Genomic DNA, 18777 nt, shown 5'->3' with positions numbered 1-18777 from the left:
TCGTTAAGTACCCATAAAAATATCAAACATTCGCTAATTCTAGGACATTTTTCTTTTTAAATAACAATTTTCCAAAATCTTGTGAAAGGGTATGCATAATTAGGATGGCCGAAGATCGTGCACCTTCTTGATTTTTGTGGATGAGACTGGCGCAATGATCTAGTCAAGGACTTCCCCGGTGATTGCCGGAGGAAAAACACTTTTTGAAATCTTGCATAGAGCTTTCAGTCCCGATGTAGATCTTCTCTAGTGACTGAAACGGTGTGAATTTCTTGTTTTGCAACCATTATACTTTAAATTACAAATGTCTGTTTTCTTTCTTTCTCGGACAACTTTAAACTTACTCGACTGAATTAATGTTTTCACAATATTTTTTGGATATCCTGCGTTTCTTATGGGTTTCATCAATCATCAACTACAGGATGTCAATGTGCGGTTGGAGTTAAACTAAATTTCTCACTACTTTTTTTAATTATTGAATTTTGGTTTCAGAGTATTTGATGTGACTTTCGTAGCTACTATTCACTACAATCAACTGTTTTCTTTGTTCTTAACGATATCGTTTTTCTTTTTGAAAATTTGAGCCAACCGTCTTTTGTTATAATCTCCTCCATATTTTCTCTTCTTTTCTCTCTCTCTCTCTCTCTCTGTAGATCTCCAACTTCTCCAATTCTCCAATTTCACCGATTCATGAGTTATCAATTTCCCCTCTCATTTTGCATGCTAATTAAGTTTGTATAAATGATGCTCATGTACACATAACCGTTTTTGTTTACCGGGAGTTCCCGATTTTTTTTTGGATGTAAAGGGCCTCTAGAATAAGAAGTAAGAAGATCTGAAATGTCTGATTATTGTGAAGGTTATGAGATATTTTCACTGAAAAAAACAATCTTTCGAAAAATACACTTTTCCGATTTTTTTCCATTGACCTTAAAAGTTGTTAATTGGTATTATTCAAGGTCACTGCAAGATACAGTCATCCTAGACATTTGGTAAAACTAAATTTGCTAAAATTTCTTCCGTAACAAGTTCAACTTATTTAAGAACCAATTCTAATATCCGATCTAAAATTTCACAGGATTATACTGCTATTTCTTTTGAGCTTCTGTATTGAAAAGGTAACGACTTTCATAGTTGAGCCTTATTTTACAATGACTTTCATAAATCACTGTCTTGTTTTCTCACTGTTGATGACAGTCAGGGTAAATGTGTTCAGTCACGTTATTCATTTGCATGCTTCAGGCTGTCTGATAAATCCCAGAGATAGTGAGACTATTAGAGAGGAAAAATTTTAAAATATGAGCTTTCATTCATCACATTTGAACGGATATTATTTGTTAGACTTTAATAGCAGGATGTGGTGTTCATCGTTGCACAATACTTAAGCTATGCTATTCGCTATATCTTTTGCGTAGATGATCTGAACTTTGTAGAGAGTTCCCGAGGGACAACTTAATTGAAAGTTGTGGAATTCTCTGCAGTGAGGAATTACAGAACAAAACGATAGGCACAAATGTGTGGTATTGCAGATAGGGCAAGCATACTGTTAAGAACTCACCCTCAAATGCCAAGACCTCCAAATAAACATAATTGTATTTTAGGTTAATTAAGTTTCATATGAAAGCGACCAAACGAGCTCAAAGCGGGTGGTAGAGTTCGGTGGTTTCTAGGGTTCTGTTTTTGGTGGGGGAGACAGAGGCTGCTCCGGGCATTTAGGGCTTGGAGATTTTACTGGAGAGTAGCGGTTGATGCAGTGCCACGAAAATTTTGCACATTTGTGACGCTTCTGGGTTGCTCTGGCTGCTCCAGTGGGAGAGAGAAAACAAGAACAAAATTTTCAAAACATGAAAACAATTTCCAACAAACAGCTGCCTATTTGGTGTGGTCAGTGGTTCCAAAAACCATAATTGGTTTCAATTCCACTCTGGTCTATCTTATGGTGCTTTCTCCTCAACCCATTGACATTGTCTTCCATACTATATAATACTCCCTGCAATATCTGAAATGGGGTTATGACCAACCTACCAGGCCATCATCATCATTTCAACTGTGTAATCCATGTGTATGCTCTATTCATTTATTTTGTATTTACTCTCATCTCATCCATTTGACACAAAATACCCAAGGATTCGTCTCTCAAATCCACTTCTCATACTGTCTCCCAAATATAAAATGGTCCAAATGGTCAGAATTATGCCGACCATCTCGGACAGAATTGAGGCCAACCTTCACCCAAAAATCCATTCACCATGTTCCACTACTGCTATTGAACTCTCTCAAAACAGATAAGTTCAATTGAAATGAAATCAGAAACAAATACTCATAATTGTGCGAATTATTTACTAATATCGAGGTTCTCTGTAGAAGACGTTTTGCTTCTTTTTGTGCATCAATATAATTAGGATAAAATAAGGTAATTTGGAACCATTTATAATTTGGGATATTTGGGATTTTCTCAGTGTTTCAGATGAGCAAAGAGAAAACAAAGACCACTAAATAGAAGAAAAAGACAATTAAGAAGAACAGAAACATGTTTTTTCTTTATGAATCTCTAAAATGGTGAGAAAATCTCAAATGTTCCAAATTGTAAATGGTTCCAAATTACCCCATTTTACCCTATGTATAAGAGTAGAATAAGCTCCAGAGTAAAATTCTTTTTCGTGTTTAATAAAATATCGAAGGAAATGACAATTTCAAAAAGAAAATTAAGAAAAGTAACAAGAAAACTAATTATCTAATTGTTAAAACCTTCCCAAGTGATTACTGCTGGTGATGATCCTTTATTTTTCCAAAAATAACGAACTTCAGGAAATCAAAAAACATAGTCTAGTCGACCACTGAAGAAGGTCCACATCCGGACCGAAACCTCTGGGCAAGACAGAAAATGTGTTTTTCTTCTTGAGGTGAAATAAATTTTCACTGACGATTACCGGATGTGTCCCCATAGAATATCCATCACGCCAGCTCATTATCCAACATCGACGGAAATGCCGATCAGAGTACACAAATGAATAAAGAAGTAGCAAAATCTTCAATCTTTGCCGAGTGCTCAGACTCACTCGTATTTTCATATGGCAAAGGTAAGTGTTATATTTAAGGTTACACAAAATTATTACAATTTTTTTTCTCGTGGAACACTTTTTTTTAAATTTAATTTTAAAAATGGCACAGTGTCTTAGCACAACAAGAATTCGTGATTCAGATGCTATACATTATACAATATCAATGCTACACAATTGAATCGAAACTAAATTGGATTTCTGAGATTTTCTTACTATTTTAGAAGAGTAAAAGAAACACCACTAAAAAGTATTCTTGAGTTTCCTCAATTTCTCCGCGCCTATAGCAAAGATCGGGTTCAAATTTAATATGTTGTAGCTGGATTTTAGATCTTTCCTTAGAAAAACTTAAGACCCACGATCGCCAGACCTACGCTAAGATAAGTCAAATTTTCTTCTTCAAATGTCTCTAACGGCGTTATCATACTTGCACATTAAAATTTTAATGTCCTTCACATTAATTGTCGCTTGTCAGCATCCAAATATGTTATTTGTGTCTTTGAGTCACTTAATATTTGGGGTTTTTCTATTTATTGATGATAGACTTGGCCTGCAAAAATAAGTTTAAATTTACCTAAAGCATAAATATTTTTCACATTAAAAAATTAAAGAGAAAATCGCATTAATGCTATAAATCAATTTATATCAAATTTTGCGGGCCAAGTCTACCTTTTTATCAACAAATAGATCAAATTTTGAATACAAAATGATTCAAAAACACAAATTACACATTTGGACTCTCACCAGCAACATTTAATGTGAATCGTATTAAAATTTTAATGTGTAAATGTGATAACACAGTAACTCCGGTTTTAATTGCCGAAATTGTAAACCGTTTTAGAATGATCTCGTGACATACCACATCTCGTCTTAACTTCGAAAGTTCATGAAACCATCGAAAATTAGTTCCGGTCCTATGGCATGGAGCAGGCGGAAATTTTTGTGTATTCAATCTTCGTCCTTATGATCATATATCTCCTTTTCCTAATTCTATCTGCTTAGGGCAATCCTTACCACGCTTTCTGGAGTCACGAGCCGTCGAATTCATTTGCCGTATTTTATTAACTAAACAACCTGAGTATTTAACCGAGTTTCTCGTGCCTGGTTCATCCACCAGGTCTTTCTGTCTCGTCATGCCCAGATCGTTGAGGCACACTCACCACAATTCACTTTTTGTATTAGGTGTATCTCTGTGGAATGAATTACACAGAGAAAGGAAACGGCGATTAATCCAAGCCTTTGTAACGTCTTGACTGCTTTTTTTCTTGCCTTTGGTTATTTTCTTTTTTTTCTCTTCTTTGCACTTCTGTTAAACTGTACTGTCCCCTCCCTGGCTTATACATCCTGATAAGGAGCATTTCCACCGTTTGGCTCTGGAGTAGGTTATTCACCAACGCTGAGACGGCTGTGGACGCAAATAATTTCCTGCCTGTAATGTTGCCTCTAAGAAACACATAGTTTCAAAGGCAGATTTTCATTTAAATAAATTAAAAATAAATAAATAAAAAGTCCAGAAAAACGTTTTCGAGATAGCTAATTTTTTTTGTTCGAACTTAAATCTTTATAAGAAAAACTCTCAACTGAAAATAATAAACTTCGATTTTTTTATTACAATACTTTTTACAGAGAATAAGCGGTTTTGTTCATGAAAATATTTAAACATTCATTAAATTTTTCCACTAAAATAACTACTTCTGAGGGTGAGTGACAATATTTATTCAAATCAGGAATTCAGCGTTAAATCCAGAATAGCAAATGGATTGAAAATCCTGTAAATAAACTACTGAAATCTCTATGATTAAAACATGTTTTTTTTATTTATTTTTATTTTGTGATAGTTTGCAGAAAAATTGGTCTGAATATTGTTTGCTGGATTATTTGGTGATTTTCTGAAACATATGCATCATATAACATAGTGTTCGATATGAATTATTTGTCCCTAGCGCCATATTTTGTTTACAGGATAAACGAAACATTTTGCAGAATAAATTGAGTCTTGAATAATGATTTGTTTCCAAATAATTCACATATTCCCATAGATTTTCCCCCTGTTAAAAAAAAACTTTATAAGAAGGGAAGTGGAAATGAGGAAATGCATCGAACACAGTGAATTCATTACACGTTTGTATTCAATAATGCTTCTGTGAATTATGATAAATATGCAATGGAATTCATTGGTAATGCCACTGACTTAATGAACACTCACTGTTTAATATTTATTATGGCCATTGGGGTGATGCTCAGGGATCTGAAGTTCATGTGAGTTCTTTGACTGCTTCTAACCTAGACATAGTATATAGCAGTATTCTGAGGATACAAATGTTGGTCGGAATTTGTACACTATCTTACCTTATGTTATCGCTATGAAAGTTGATTAATTTATGCACGGAAAAACTAAACATAATTTAATAAATTGATTTACTTTTATTGTACTTTACATTTCGAGGAAGTAACATGGATTTTTTAGCTTAAGGCCATACACAGTCGCTTAGATTAGCAATTGTCGTAATTTATTCAACCTCTAAATTAGCAATTGTTGGGAAATATAAAGAAAAGTTTGAGTTCATACATATAATTGCCATATCTCAATTCGTGGAATTCAGAAGTTTTAAGAAAAATTACGTCATGATACTTGTCCGTTCTTCTGTTGGGCTATTCATTCAGCGATTGTCTGTGCAAGAGACCAAATGGTAAGAGATATACAGATTTGAAGTGTCTATGGAACATCCCATAAATCGATATTTGAACGCAAAAACAGTGTTCTAACTCTAATATGTCTTACGTATCTAATCCCGGTCATCAACCGATAAACTGATCGTTATTTTTTATTCGAAATTCAGTAACTAAAAATCATCAATACGAAATCTTGAAAAGATTTATTAAGAGGTTAAAATGGTCAAAATCGATTGAAATCAATAAATATTATAAAAAAGAATGTAAGCTAAAAAGAACTTTTCGAAATACTCATCTAATTAGAAAGGTATAACGTTAAAGTCACGAATTCGAGCATTACGCTTAACACGAATGCTGTGTCATCCCTTTTGGTTTATAGGCTTGATAATTGTTGACAATTATTAAACTTTCTTGCATAGTTATAAATTAAAATTATATTTTAATATTTATTATAAGCCTTTTAGAACATAAATATGAACTGTATTTAAACTGAACTATATGTTCTGTTCATTTATTCTAAGACCTAAAAAATCAAAAGAAATTTTCATCAAAATATGATTTTCCAACGAAGTCCAAAGGACTATTTTTGATGAAAATTGCTCCCGATGTGTTTAGATCTTTCTTTTATGATTATATGACAATAAACAGCTCGGTTATTCGACATTATTTAATTATCCAAAAAATAAATATTTTTTTAGGGTCATATTATGAGATCGTCCAACCTGCTTCTCCTACCCTGCAGCTATAATCAATATTGATTTTCGTATTGAATCTACGATGAACGTCATTCTTTAGTTCTCTTTTCATTACCTCGGAAAGGTGTCTATAGAGACTATCATAAATTGAAGCACTTCAATAGCATCAATTACGTTTCGAATTGAGTAGACATGAGTACATATGAGTTGGGCATTCTTGTGCAAGACTGGACTTTCCCTGTTAAGCATGCAGGTAACATGTGCAATGAGTTCAAAGTAAAGTGGTTGTAAGAGGTATTCACAAGGACACTTGTCAGTACCAACTGCATGGTACCCCATGGACCTCGATGGCCCCTACTGAGGAAGGAGCAAAATAATTAAACAGAACGCGAAAGAATGCTGTACAGTCATCCGTCAGCGGCACATCTCTTCATCTCTTCATATTTTCCCACCGTTTGTTGATTATTCGGCCTGGTGTAGCATGAGAAGTGGCTGGGGATGGTCTGGGCGCATGTGCGGTAGTCGCGTAAAATTGTACGCGCCAGAATGAGTCAAACACTCTCAGTCGAACTCAACAGCACGTTTATGCTCTTCCATCTGCAGAAAATTTCCCCATATAGTGGAGCAAACTCACACACATTGTGGTGCGTCTGGTGGGTCTTCTGGGAGCTGCTAGCCCTCCCCTTGTCTGCCTCTTTTTTGTTCCCACTTCACCTACCCAAATCCGCCTTGTGACTCTCGAGATGGTGCGTTCTGTTTCAGTCTCGATTTGGATCTATCCCAAACTGGTTAGATTCGGCCAAAGACATTCCGGGCACAACTTTCAGATCTAACCATTGCACTTTGTCGCGAACGTGGACACTTATCGTCTTATAGAATGCCGTGCAAGAAAATAAGTGTTAAATTGAAGATTACACATTTTGTGAGATAAATTTTAAAAGCTCTTTTATTTACCATATCCTTGGAACTTGAAATACGAAGCATGATTTACGAGAAAATTTAGTTTGCGTTTGAGCTTTTCTTTAGCCTTGCGGAAGGTGTGCTAAGAGTTGTGAATGGGCTTTCTAATGATATTGTCCTGAGGGGTCATTTGGGCAAATTATGACAAATCGAACTAATGGTGAAGACAGAGGCTTTAGAAACCGGTTTGTTAGTGCAGCAGTGAAATCTTAGGACCTACTATTAGGCCTACCCTATCTAAAAAATTGTGTACGTACTAGAAATCAAAGGAAATTGTTTACGAGTGATACACTTCCTCAGTCAATTTCCTGAATGTACCAATAAATATATTGCGTACGTTAAAGCAACACGAAGCAGAAGTGGAACAAATAACCCATCGACCCACTATGGGCCACTCCAAGTGGCATCCTCACACAAAGATATGGCAGGTGCAAGGCTCTCCCAGACCATCGCTGATTGCAGAAAATCAAAGTGATTGAGAAGTTTGTGACTTTTAGTGAAAAAACAACAAAGATCTTTTGAAAAGTCTATAGAATTTGACTGATGAGGAAGAAACGTAAATCAAAATTCAATGTTTAGATATTGTGATGCTCCTTATAATCATTTCAACACACGAGTGGCACCCATAAGATGTGAAAACAATTTTAATTGCTCTCTTTCGTTTATTTACTTATTAATACATTTTCCTAAGATCTTAAAATTAACTGTGGGGTGTGGGTGTGGACTTGAGCCAAAATATGATTCGGGCATTGACATTGACATGATGTGTGCACTAGTAAGACTTTATAGATCTATGTAGAAATTAAGGTGAATTTAGTTTTTGATGAAGAAAATCAATTCCTACCGAGTCGTTTCACTAACTAAAACTTGTACAAAAGAGTCGGCTTTTCGGAAAAACGGGTAGTTTTGCGCGAAAGAGTGTAGTAGAAAGAGTATTAAAATATTAATCCTAGTTCAATATAGCTTGCACTTTGTCGTCCAAGTTAACACTATAAACTGTGGCAATTGATGTGACAAAAGGACCAGCTTTTTATCATCCCACTTCTGAATTTTGTGTGCCATATGTTCTGAAACAATTGAAATGTCGCTTCAATAGGGCTCAATATTCGTGCAGTTACAGGTTGAAAAAGAAAAGCATTTGGAGTAATTAATCATCCAGCAGGAATGCCCAAAGCCATGGTAATCAGACACGCCAAATTTTCTGTGCTATCAGTGAAAAGTTTGCGAATTGCCTAAATAAAGAGGCACCCCAATCTCAATCCTAGTATTTCCCACCTTAACGTGAGTGCGATTTGGAAATAGTGGAAAGAGTTAATACGAATGGTGCGTGCAGAAAAAAATCTTTTGGGGTTTGAAGCCGCCTAGCAATGGAGCTTAAATGCCAGGCAATTGAGACTTTTGAACATTGTTTTGGGTGAGATTTTTTTTTGCATTAGACCAATGCCTGGTGGTATAACCTTCCACTTACATAAATGAGCACACGACAAATGGTGTGATTTAGGTGTACTCCATCAGCTGTGGGACCAACGAACACTCCTGGAATTATTGCGCCAAGAGAAGAATAATACACCATTTTCAGTATATATATAGCAATCGATGGGATAACAGAAATATCAATCCATCATCAACTCACATCCCCCAGGAATGCCAGAAACATCCATTTAACGAATTTATCATCTATATTGAGAGGAGAGACACCGAGTTTGAAAGTGAATTTAATTAGGAGCTAAAACGTTTCATACATGCAATAGTCCATATGAGTGTAAATCAATAGCACATGAATCACAAGCAATAGTAGATAGGGGGTTTATTGAAAGTAACAAGGTGGAAGTGTAGCAGGGTGCTTGATCACCACATCTAAGAATCAATTGCTGAGGCACCTCTGGGAAAAGTAATATAACTTGTCGCATAATGGAATACCCTGTGGGGAACATTACAAATGAGGATTTTTTGGCAATGATAGGAAATGCATCAGGTATCGGTCAACCAAATCTTACTGGGGGTGGTGGCAATGATACCTACATCAATGGTACATTGTCCCCCATCTCAACAACTACCGCCACAGGCATACATGGCATCTACCCGAGTGGATACACGATAGCACATATTGTATTTGCCTCAATTGTCGTTACCATCCTCATGGTGATCATTGTGGTGGGCAACATGCTAGTCATAATAGCTATTGCCACCGAAAAGTCCCTCAAAAACATCCAAAATTGGTTTATTGCTTCCCTAGCTGTGGCAGACTTCTTCCTTGGACTGGTAATCATGCCTTTTTCACTGGCCAATGAGCTAATGGGGTACTGGATCTTCGGTGCCTGGTGGTGTGACATCCATTCAGCAATGGATGTCCTCCTCTGTACTGCCAGCATCATGAACCTATGCCTCATCTCCCTGGATAGATACTGGAGCATTACGAAGGCTGTTGAGTACCTCAAAACTAGAACACCAGCCCGGGCAGCCATCATGATAACTGCCGTATGGATTATGTCTGGACTCATATGTATCCCACCGTTGCTGGGTTGGAAGGCCAAACAACCAGAAGGTCTACTTCCACAATGCCAGGTAGGTGAATCTTTTCATTTTAATCCAAAACAACCCGTAAAAGAAGACAACGGCTCTGACTGTATTCACACTAATCTCGGATTTGGAGTACAGAATTCCATATAAATATTATAATAATGGTGACATAAGCAAGAACTGTGTTCTTCTGCATATCTGCGTAAAATGGTTATATAAATAAATAAATAAAGAAAACTGCATACTGATAATGGGGTTCATAAACTTCTACCAGCTACCGAAACAAGTTCCTAAAAAATAGTTATTATGTATTCTTTTGATGGTCTGTGAAAGCTTTTCACATCATAAAAGTGATCTGGATGGACCTGAAAATCTTCTTTTTAGATGATCAGTAGATCAAGATGAAAAATTATCACTGGAATATCTTGAGAAACGAAATATTTAAAACTCATCCTAGGGTGAAAGCAACACCTATTGACACTTCACTCTGTAATATTTGGAATACGAAATTTGAACACATACCCTTATGGAAAAACGGAGATTAATGAAAAACGTCATTTTACTTACATTCTATTACATACATTAAATAAATTTCAACATTTTGACAAAAGACGAAAAGGTATTCATTCGACCCTACACTGAAATAGAAACCCAATATCCCTTAATCGTAAAAAAATGATTAGAAAGTTATAATATTTAAAGACTTCATGTTGATATAAAAAATATTCAAAATGTATATTTGTGAGAGGCATATTACTATACATTAAAATTGAAAGAAGTTTAACATAAATTCTTGTTAATATGAGTTCAAAAAAACTTAAGTTTTTGATTTTTATTAAGTTAATTTTTTTGTAATTTAATTAATTTATCGATGAAAAGCCAGACTTGGTCCACAATAATTTGGCTCAAATAGATTTTGACACAGATTACTACCCTAGTCTGCCGAAGAATGCTTAGCACGCTGCATGAATATGAACTTACGGAGTACAAGATCATTCACGATGATGGGTCTTCTTGAGGTTATAGGCATTTTGGTAATTAGCTGAAATTCTTTACAACCTCAGCTTTCGTGGTGCGAAGTGAAATACGACCTAGCTGCAGTGAAATTAGCTGTTTTGAAGCTACACGTTTTGACACCCATAGATCATGAATATCATATTCGCTCAAAATCGATTTTCGTCCGTTTTTAGTTCTGGTCTGCCTGCAAAATACCCTACACTGCGAAGTTGAGCTAATTTGAATTTAGGAGACACCGCAGAAACTACTGTGTACTCTAAATGAACAATGAAACGTTGTTTTCTAACTAAAGGCCTCTACATATTTTGAGAAATTTTAGTTAAAAATTCCTTTTTTGAAGGAAATTGTCTGTACTACTGTTGATGGAAATGTCAATATTCTGTCAAAAATATAATTTTTAACTAAAATTGCGCTCAATGTGTAGAGGCCTGAAGAGGGCGCAAGTTCGGAAATAGTGTCGGCATTAGCGGAACTTCCATGCAGGTGAGTTTGTCCCTCTCCTAAGTGCTAAAATTAAAGAAAAGCTAACGAATAATAGTATGAAAAGTCATCTGCATCTGCGATATCTGTTACCGAAATTTTCTATGTCCACAACTTCAGGATCTCATCCAACGCGATTTCCCGATAGAGATTCCTATTCATTTTAACGCTACTGTCTAAAATCTCAATAGAGAGCAAAAATTTGCCGTTGGGGATGTTCTTTCAGAATAAAAAAAACGATGGCTCTTGACTTCCGGTAATCTTTCAAATGCCCAAAATTATCGTATGGCCTCTATAACATTTTCCTCAAATAGATACGATCATATTTGATCCTTTAAAAGGATCACTATAGTGTCTCTTGAATTTTTCTATCAACATTTATCACGATAGATTATGTTTTATCGTAAACTTATTACTCATATCATATTTATCTCGTCTAAACGAATACCAAAAGTGACTTTTTCATTGTTTTTATTCGTTTTTTGTCAAATTAAATAAGTGTCAAAACAGTGATACGTTCCCATAGAAGACAATTTTTCCTTAAAATAAACCGGACTATGCTTCCGTTAAATGTTTGGAGATTTTACGAGTTTGTTTTACATTCCATTAAAGGTTTAATAGACATAACATTAAATAAAAGACGAGTAAAATTTATGAACGTATGAGCTCGAGTATTTCTCAATGTCTTATTCTCATCAAAAAATCACTACAAGTTTTCTATTTCAACTATATGAAAGTTGTATTAAAGTAGAAGAGTGATATTAGATAGCAAATTCTAAAAATAGCAAATAAATAAATGAGCGATAATATACTAAATTTTGATAAGCAGACAATCTTCATTGTCTCAAAAACGAATCTAATTAATATCTCATACAGTCGTTCAGCATAATGATTCCACTAATTTTACTTTTTCATTACTGCTCAATTTTACCTGCTCACGGCTCATTTATGTGCCATTGCAAAATTTCGTCATCAATAGAGTTATCGATTCATATAATTATAATTGCTTTCTGTATGAAATTTCAAGCAGAGCTCTGCTTTCCGGTTTATAACACAATAGTCCTGCTACTCTGTTAGCGTATTTCGTATTTCGAAATTTCAAATTTACGCAAGTTTTTAATCGGCAAATCTATCTCAGATTGGATAGTTAAGGGACTCTTTAACGTAAGTGATCATTTTTTTCAGATAACCAGTTCACACTTAGCATAGATTTCAGCCATAACGAACCTAAAAGTTATTGTGCGTTAGACATAATACGGAAATAGTGTTGTTAATTCTAAGAAGTATTTCTAAGTTTACAATTGACCTTTAATTTTTAATTGAGATTAAATTTTTGTCACGATTTATTTGCACATATACAAATGATTTACTTCAAAATGCTTAATTTTGACAAAAATTCTCACATTGCATAGAGGCCTTTACAATCTATTGTGTTAAATGCGAATAGTACAGTCATCAAATTCTGTCAAAATCAAACATTATCTGATTAGAATAACTCGAATTTAGCAAGACTTACAAGTCTAAGGACAAAATGATGATAAATCGAGAAAGTTTTTTATCTTGTGCAAAAGTAGTCCTAAAGTGTTTTATGAAAGGGTCAGAGAAGGATTTCCGTCAAAACAAGACTATTAGTGGCAAACTCTGAGTCTTTGCAATTGATTATTTCAGTCAAAACTACTGCCTGATAGCAGCCCTAAATTCGGTGTACTTTTATTAACCACAAATTTCAACAAAATGCAGTGTCATAGTCTGATTTTTTAAGTGTAAAAGATAAGTATATTATTTGCTTATGCTCCTGGTGAGAATTTCCCCTCTTTTTCACTCTCTGGTGGATGTTTCAACTCAATGGTCTCTGAAATGTTAACGAAAATTGTGAAGAATAGAAGAAGCTTTCCGTTGAATCTCGTGATTCATTCATTATAATAGTCCATTGAAGCGCAATATGAATGCACCACGAAACATCTTGTAGGGAATTCAGACACTGCTGGCAATGTCTGTATTATTCGCCATGTACACATCGTTAAAATAACATTTTTTAGCTAGAATCATACCATCCACTGCTGCCCATTTTATATCAAATTGTAAAGATACCACCCACAAAATATCACCTTATATGCAGCTACAGCCTGAAAAAAATGAAAAACTATATAAATGGGTTGGAAAATGCAAAACTCCCATTTTAAGTGTAATTTTAATCTTTAATATCCATTGAGGCACTCCAAAAGAGTTTTCCAATTGGATTGTCTGCTTCTATAGATAACTAAATATGCACAAAAAAATAAATGTGGTCTTTTTGTCGGTATGAGGATTATGGAAATAACACCAGAGTCCATTTTCACACCATTTTTGCTCAATTTTTTCAGCTACCTCAAGATTATCTAACGTTTTATGAATGAAGAAAAAACCGCCCACAGAATAATCGTCTTATACCTTGAGAATTATTGATGGGTATTAAATCCAATTATGTAAATTTATTCCTAACCCCAAAAGAGGAAATTATAATAAAAAAAAAAGAGAAAATTCATAGCAATTCCAAGAATATGGCAAAAACATTTCTTGAATCTATTGCCTTTCTATGTTATCAGAAATCAAAAGAAGTTGGTATCTTGGGACATTTCTTTTACATCTAGAAAACCACTTTTTGCTTGGAATGAAAGGAATAACATGTAGGGTCTAGGAACACCTATTGGGCAAGGGACACTTGTTGGCAGGTTCTTTAAACTTTTGAAATATTTGTTTAAAGCAAATAATATAGAAGTAATTTTATTTTCAAGTTTTTCTTTTATATCCTAAATTTAAGTTTTATAAAAAGTTTGGAAGCTTTTTTCAAACTTCGAAATGCTTACGCGTCAGTTCATTTTATCAAGCCTAAAAGACTAATAGTGAGAGATATTGATTTCAAATTTTAGGAGTACTCATATATTTTATATTGAAGATTCAAATAATTTTTACTAATTTTGAGATGTTGTAGAGATAGTAGTCTATAAGTGTCAAAATAAGTTCTAGTCATACACAAAATTTGGGTCTAATTAGCCGAAGACGGATTTCATCTCGAACCACAATATTTTATGAAACGTTCAATGAAGATAAGATTTTTCCAGGGGTCAGTTCTCCATTTCGATTTCCGATGCGTCCAGGCCACCAATTGGGCCCCTTATGCATCCCCACTCCTATTCTATCTTATCCCCCGATACGGGTAGCCGCTCTATATCTCAGCTCTGTGGGCAATCAGTGCCGTTACTAGGGAAAGTGTGAAAAATTCCGGCCAGCTTGCAATTCCGGCCACCTTTTTTGTTCCTCGAATTTCCATGAATTTTTAGTTTTTACATACTCTGGAGATTATACAATGCAAAAGAATAACAAAAAATGTCGCATGGACAAACGATATGATTTAAAAATACATTAGCTGAATTTCGGAAGTGTAAGGAACTATGAGAATGGTGGCCGAAATAGGGCACCAAAGCTATGTCTACATTTTTATTCATTTTAAAATATATTAAAATATATTAAAAATAATTTTAAAGTAAATAAAGACGATAAACTGTCTACATGGTTCTAAGCTCCACTCATTATCTAGAAGGAATGAAAATAATCAATTTCTATTAAAGATATTACATTTCAAACTTGAAACTTTGGCGCTTGCATGCAACTATGCCGAAATTTACCACACTTACCCTATATCATAGCATCCCTTCTCGGTGTGTGTTTTGGGATCAGTGACAGCGAATATTTGTATCGACTGTAGTATCACTTTCAATCCGAAACTCGTACCAGCCTCTATTGTTTAGGCGGTTCACTTTTTTGCCAATATGCACCATTGGCATTAACTATTCATTCATTCACTGGACGAATTCAAAGCCGATATGGCATGAGAAATCTTTTTCTGCTGCTGCTCAGCTTTGAACCCAAGACCTCGCAGTCATAGTAACTTGTTTCGTGTCTACGGTTGTAGACAAAGTCAGAAATTGGAATTTTGGTCTTCTTTATTTTGTGCCTCGTTATATCGGGAAAAATTAAAAAAAAGATAAAACTAATGTATTTAATAATATGAAAATAAGACTATTTTTAATCTTCCAAAATAAAGAAAATAAAAAAAAAACAGAAATGAAATAAGAAAATGAGAAAATAAGAAGAACGAAATTTCACTTTCTGACTTCATCTACGTTCAATATAATGTTATACACGTATTTTTGAAAAATGACAATTAGAATATAATATAATTTAAACAGCATCTAAAAAAATTGTAGAAAATCAACTTTTGGGACATTGTATCTAATTCCGAAGATTGTGTGTTTACAAAAAATATTATTTACTTCTAGATATTTTTCGGCCAGTAAATGGAATATCAGAGACAGTTAAACACGGAAATGATCTTTGGCTCATCTTTCATCAAGCTTGAGAAATTAAAAGAAGAGAGGAACCAAGGATCATTTCCTTCTTTTACTGTTCCTGACATCATTTACTTTATCATACTATCTTGCTTATCTCTACAAAAAAAATTATATAGTTAAATAATGAATTTCGGGCTTTTACGAAGATATGCAAAAAAAAATATTCGTCTAAAATTGCTGAACATAATGATTGTCTAATTAATTTTCTACTTCTGAAGTTCAGAAAAGTTGAATTGTAAACTTCTTGGTGAAAATAAAAAAAAACTTTTATGACTGTTTAATTTTATTTTTAGTTTTCAATGTTATTAACTGTTGGCCAAAGTCAAATCACTAAAAAAAATAATGATTTGAATAACGATTAAGTGGAAAATACTTTGTGAAAAACTCAAACTCATAGGTTTAATGGGTTTATTTTGGGATATTATAAAACTTTTCGAAAAATTTTGTCATTTGTTTGTAAATGTACGTAAAATGTTCGCCAGACAAACAAAAATTGACAAAATTTTACGAACATTTTTTGTGCGTTTACGAACACTTACGTACAAATGTTTGTTAAAGTACAAAAAAATGCTCGTCAAGTGATCATGTTACGAATAATATTTCTGGAAAAAGTACAAATTTTACGAACTTGTTTGTGTGTTATACAATTTACGAGCATTTCGTAAGTCCCCAATTGAAATTCACAAACATTTGCGAACAATATTACAAAATGTTTTTTTTTCTATGGAGAGAGAAATCCCCCGATATGTCACCATTTGACTTTCCAGTCTTATAAAAGACGAACGGACGGACAAAAATCGTTCTGATATTTTGATAAAAATTACTGGGAAATTGACACCAAGTTATTGAGTTGGGAATGGCGATGAGAATTTATAGGTAACGAAAAATAAAGCGATTTCATTAGCTTTGCCTAAACAGTTCATGGAATGCAGTTGTAATGTAAATTTGTGGATAAATTCACTAGAGATGGCTTTTGTCTATACACTTTCCTGTGATTTTGTCCTATACTATCCGCTTATCTAAGCAAAACTTGGGAGTTTATGGGAGGCAATTCACATGAAAATGTTCTCATATTGGGTCTTTCGTTGGGAATGGCATGAGTATGGAAGATTGTGGGATATGAAATTGCAGATATAATGAGTGTCGTTATAAATTGATATGCGTAATTTTATACGATCGTGCTTAGTAGTTATAGTTAATGACGGGGACTTTGTCAAAATTTGTAGAATTTTGACAGGATGCGTGAATATCTCGGAAACATGATGATCAATATATCCCAATCATTAAAAGTGCCCGAGCCATAATTCAATTAATTCCGACTCTTCCGTGAATGTATATTGGGGAATGCGTGGATATGTGGGAATTATCACAGTCACCCTCCCACATCACACTCGATTAATCTTCCCACAAATGTTGGGGGTTCTGCAAGCGATGACGAAGGAAACTATTAGGTTTGGCCAGCCCCAAAGGTGGTCGATAAATTCTCAAGCTTCACCGTAGACTTTAGTGGGTTTTGGATAATGGCAACAATCTCTCGAAACCTCTCCGATATACCAAACCCACCCCCGCATGTAGGAACGTTCACGATGGAGTCCCTTGAGAAATATCTTTCGAAAAGCATACAATATAGGCTTCTCCATTGCAATTTTCGTAGCCTGTGGCAGTGAATGGAGGAATCTTGAAAGAAATACTTCCCTTCTGAGTTATTCCAAGTATTTTAATAAAAGACCCCCTTAAAATCACAACTGAATTTATGTCATGTATATCCTATAGCGCAAAATACATTTTTCGAAGCAAAATCTCTACTAACTTTTCAAATTCCGATGGATTGTATTTTTGGTAAAATAAACACAAATATAATTATATATCTTAGACTTTTAGTCATTTACCAACAAAACATAATGACCAATTTTATGAATTTGGCATTTTTAATTTTAAAAATGGACATGATACGATATGAAAATATTTGAATTTGGAATCAGTAAATGAGAATAGATTCTGAAAAATGAGAGTATTGCGACGATCAAAACCTATTTACCTAATTATAGCATTTTAGCTTCTGAATTTAAATATACAGTGGATTAATTCACCGCTTCCATCTAGAGAAACATTACTCTAATTTATAAATTTCGAAAAGTTGCATAAAATCCCATTAGACTAATTACAAATTGGTAAGGTAATTAGAAATGAAAACATTTCCAAATTACACTAAGAAAAAGAAGAGGTTTACTACAGTTTAATTTTCCTACAAAGATATATGAGTTCTTAAGGTTTTCCAAGAGTTTAATCGATTAGTTTAATTGCTTTCGTCGCGATATTTTATTAATATTAGTTTGAAAAATCTTACTTACATTAAGATCGTGAAAAGATAATACAAATAAATTTCGAACAATCAGTTCGTTGCCGGTTGCAACTATACTTTATATTTTTATTAATTCAAGGCCTTTGAAATAGAATAATGCTGTTGCAGATTTGATTGGAAAAGACGACGGTAGGGAACACAGAAACAGCCAAGAATTTGAATTCGAACATATTATTTAGTACCGTCGTTGCGGGTGACTTTGCACGTTTTTTCGCTGTTTTTCAACTTTGCCCTCTAAAAGTGGATAGTTAAAGTGAAGGAAGGGGGGTTTTTGAGTAAAATTATTTGTATTCAGTTGTTAATGAATGGATTTTGTGCCACTAGCATTAATTTTATAAAATTTTACTATGTTTAAAAAAATCAAGAAAAAAGGCTTGCACTGGGGATAAGGTGCGGGTGACTTTGCACTTTTTAATAAATACTAAAAAATCAACAATTTCTGATAATAAACGACAATGAAGATCTTCACATCTAAGGGTAAGATGCACGAGATCTACAAGATGACATGATCGCCATCTTGATTTGACGTTTCTGTCCGCCATTTTGAATAACTGTCAAAATCTAAAACAGGTTCGATTGGGTTGAAATTTTAGTATGTTGTAGCTGATATTAAGACCTTT

General features: G+C 34.2%; 1 protein-coding gene across 2 annotated transcripts in view; it reads left to right on the top strand.

Moving 5' to 3' along the window:
* Positions 1–7187: 7187 nt before the first annotated feature.
* The window catches only part of LOC129810214 (alpha-2C adrenergic receptor), a 121042-nt gene continuing 109452 nt past the window's right edge, over positions 7188–18777 (top strand). The window contains exon 1 of one of the 2 annotated variants that reach the window (XM_055860538.1): positions 7188–9952. In XM_055860538.1, the coding sequence (XP_055716513.1) occupies positions 9299–9952 (654 nt within the window). In that variant the 5' untranslated portion in view covers positions 7188–9298. The remainder of the gene's footprint in view (positions 9953–18777) is intronic. The other variant, XM_055860540.1, reaches the window with a different exon arrangement.

This window comes from Phlebotomus papatasi, chromosome 1 (genome assembly GCF_024763615.1).
Source record: "Phlebotomus papatasi isolate M1 chromosome 1, Ppap_2.1, whole genome shotgun sequence".
NCBI classification, from domain to species: domain Eukaryota; kingdom Metazoa; phylum Arthropoda; class Insecta; order Diptera; family Psychodidae; genus Phlebotomus; species Phlebotomus papatasi.
Note: the sequence above shows the minus strand (reverse complement) of the source record. Positions and strands in the feature narration are given on the sequence as shown.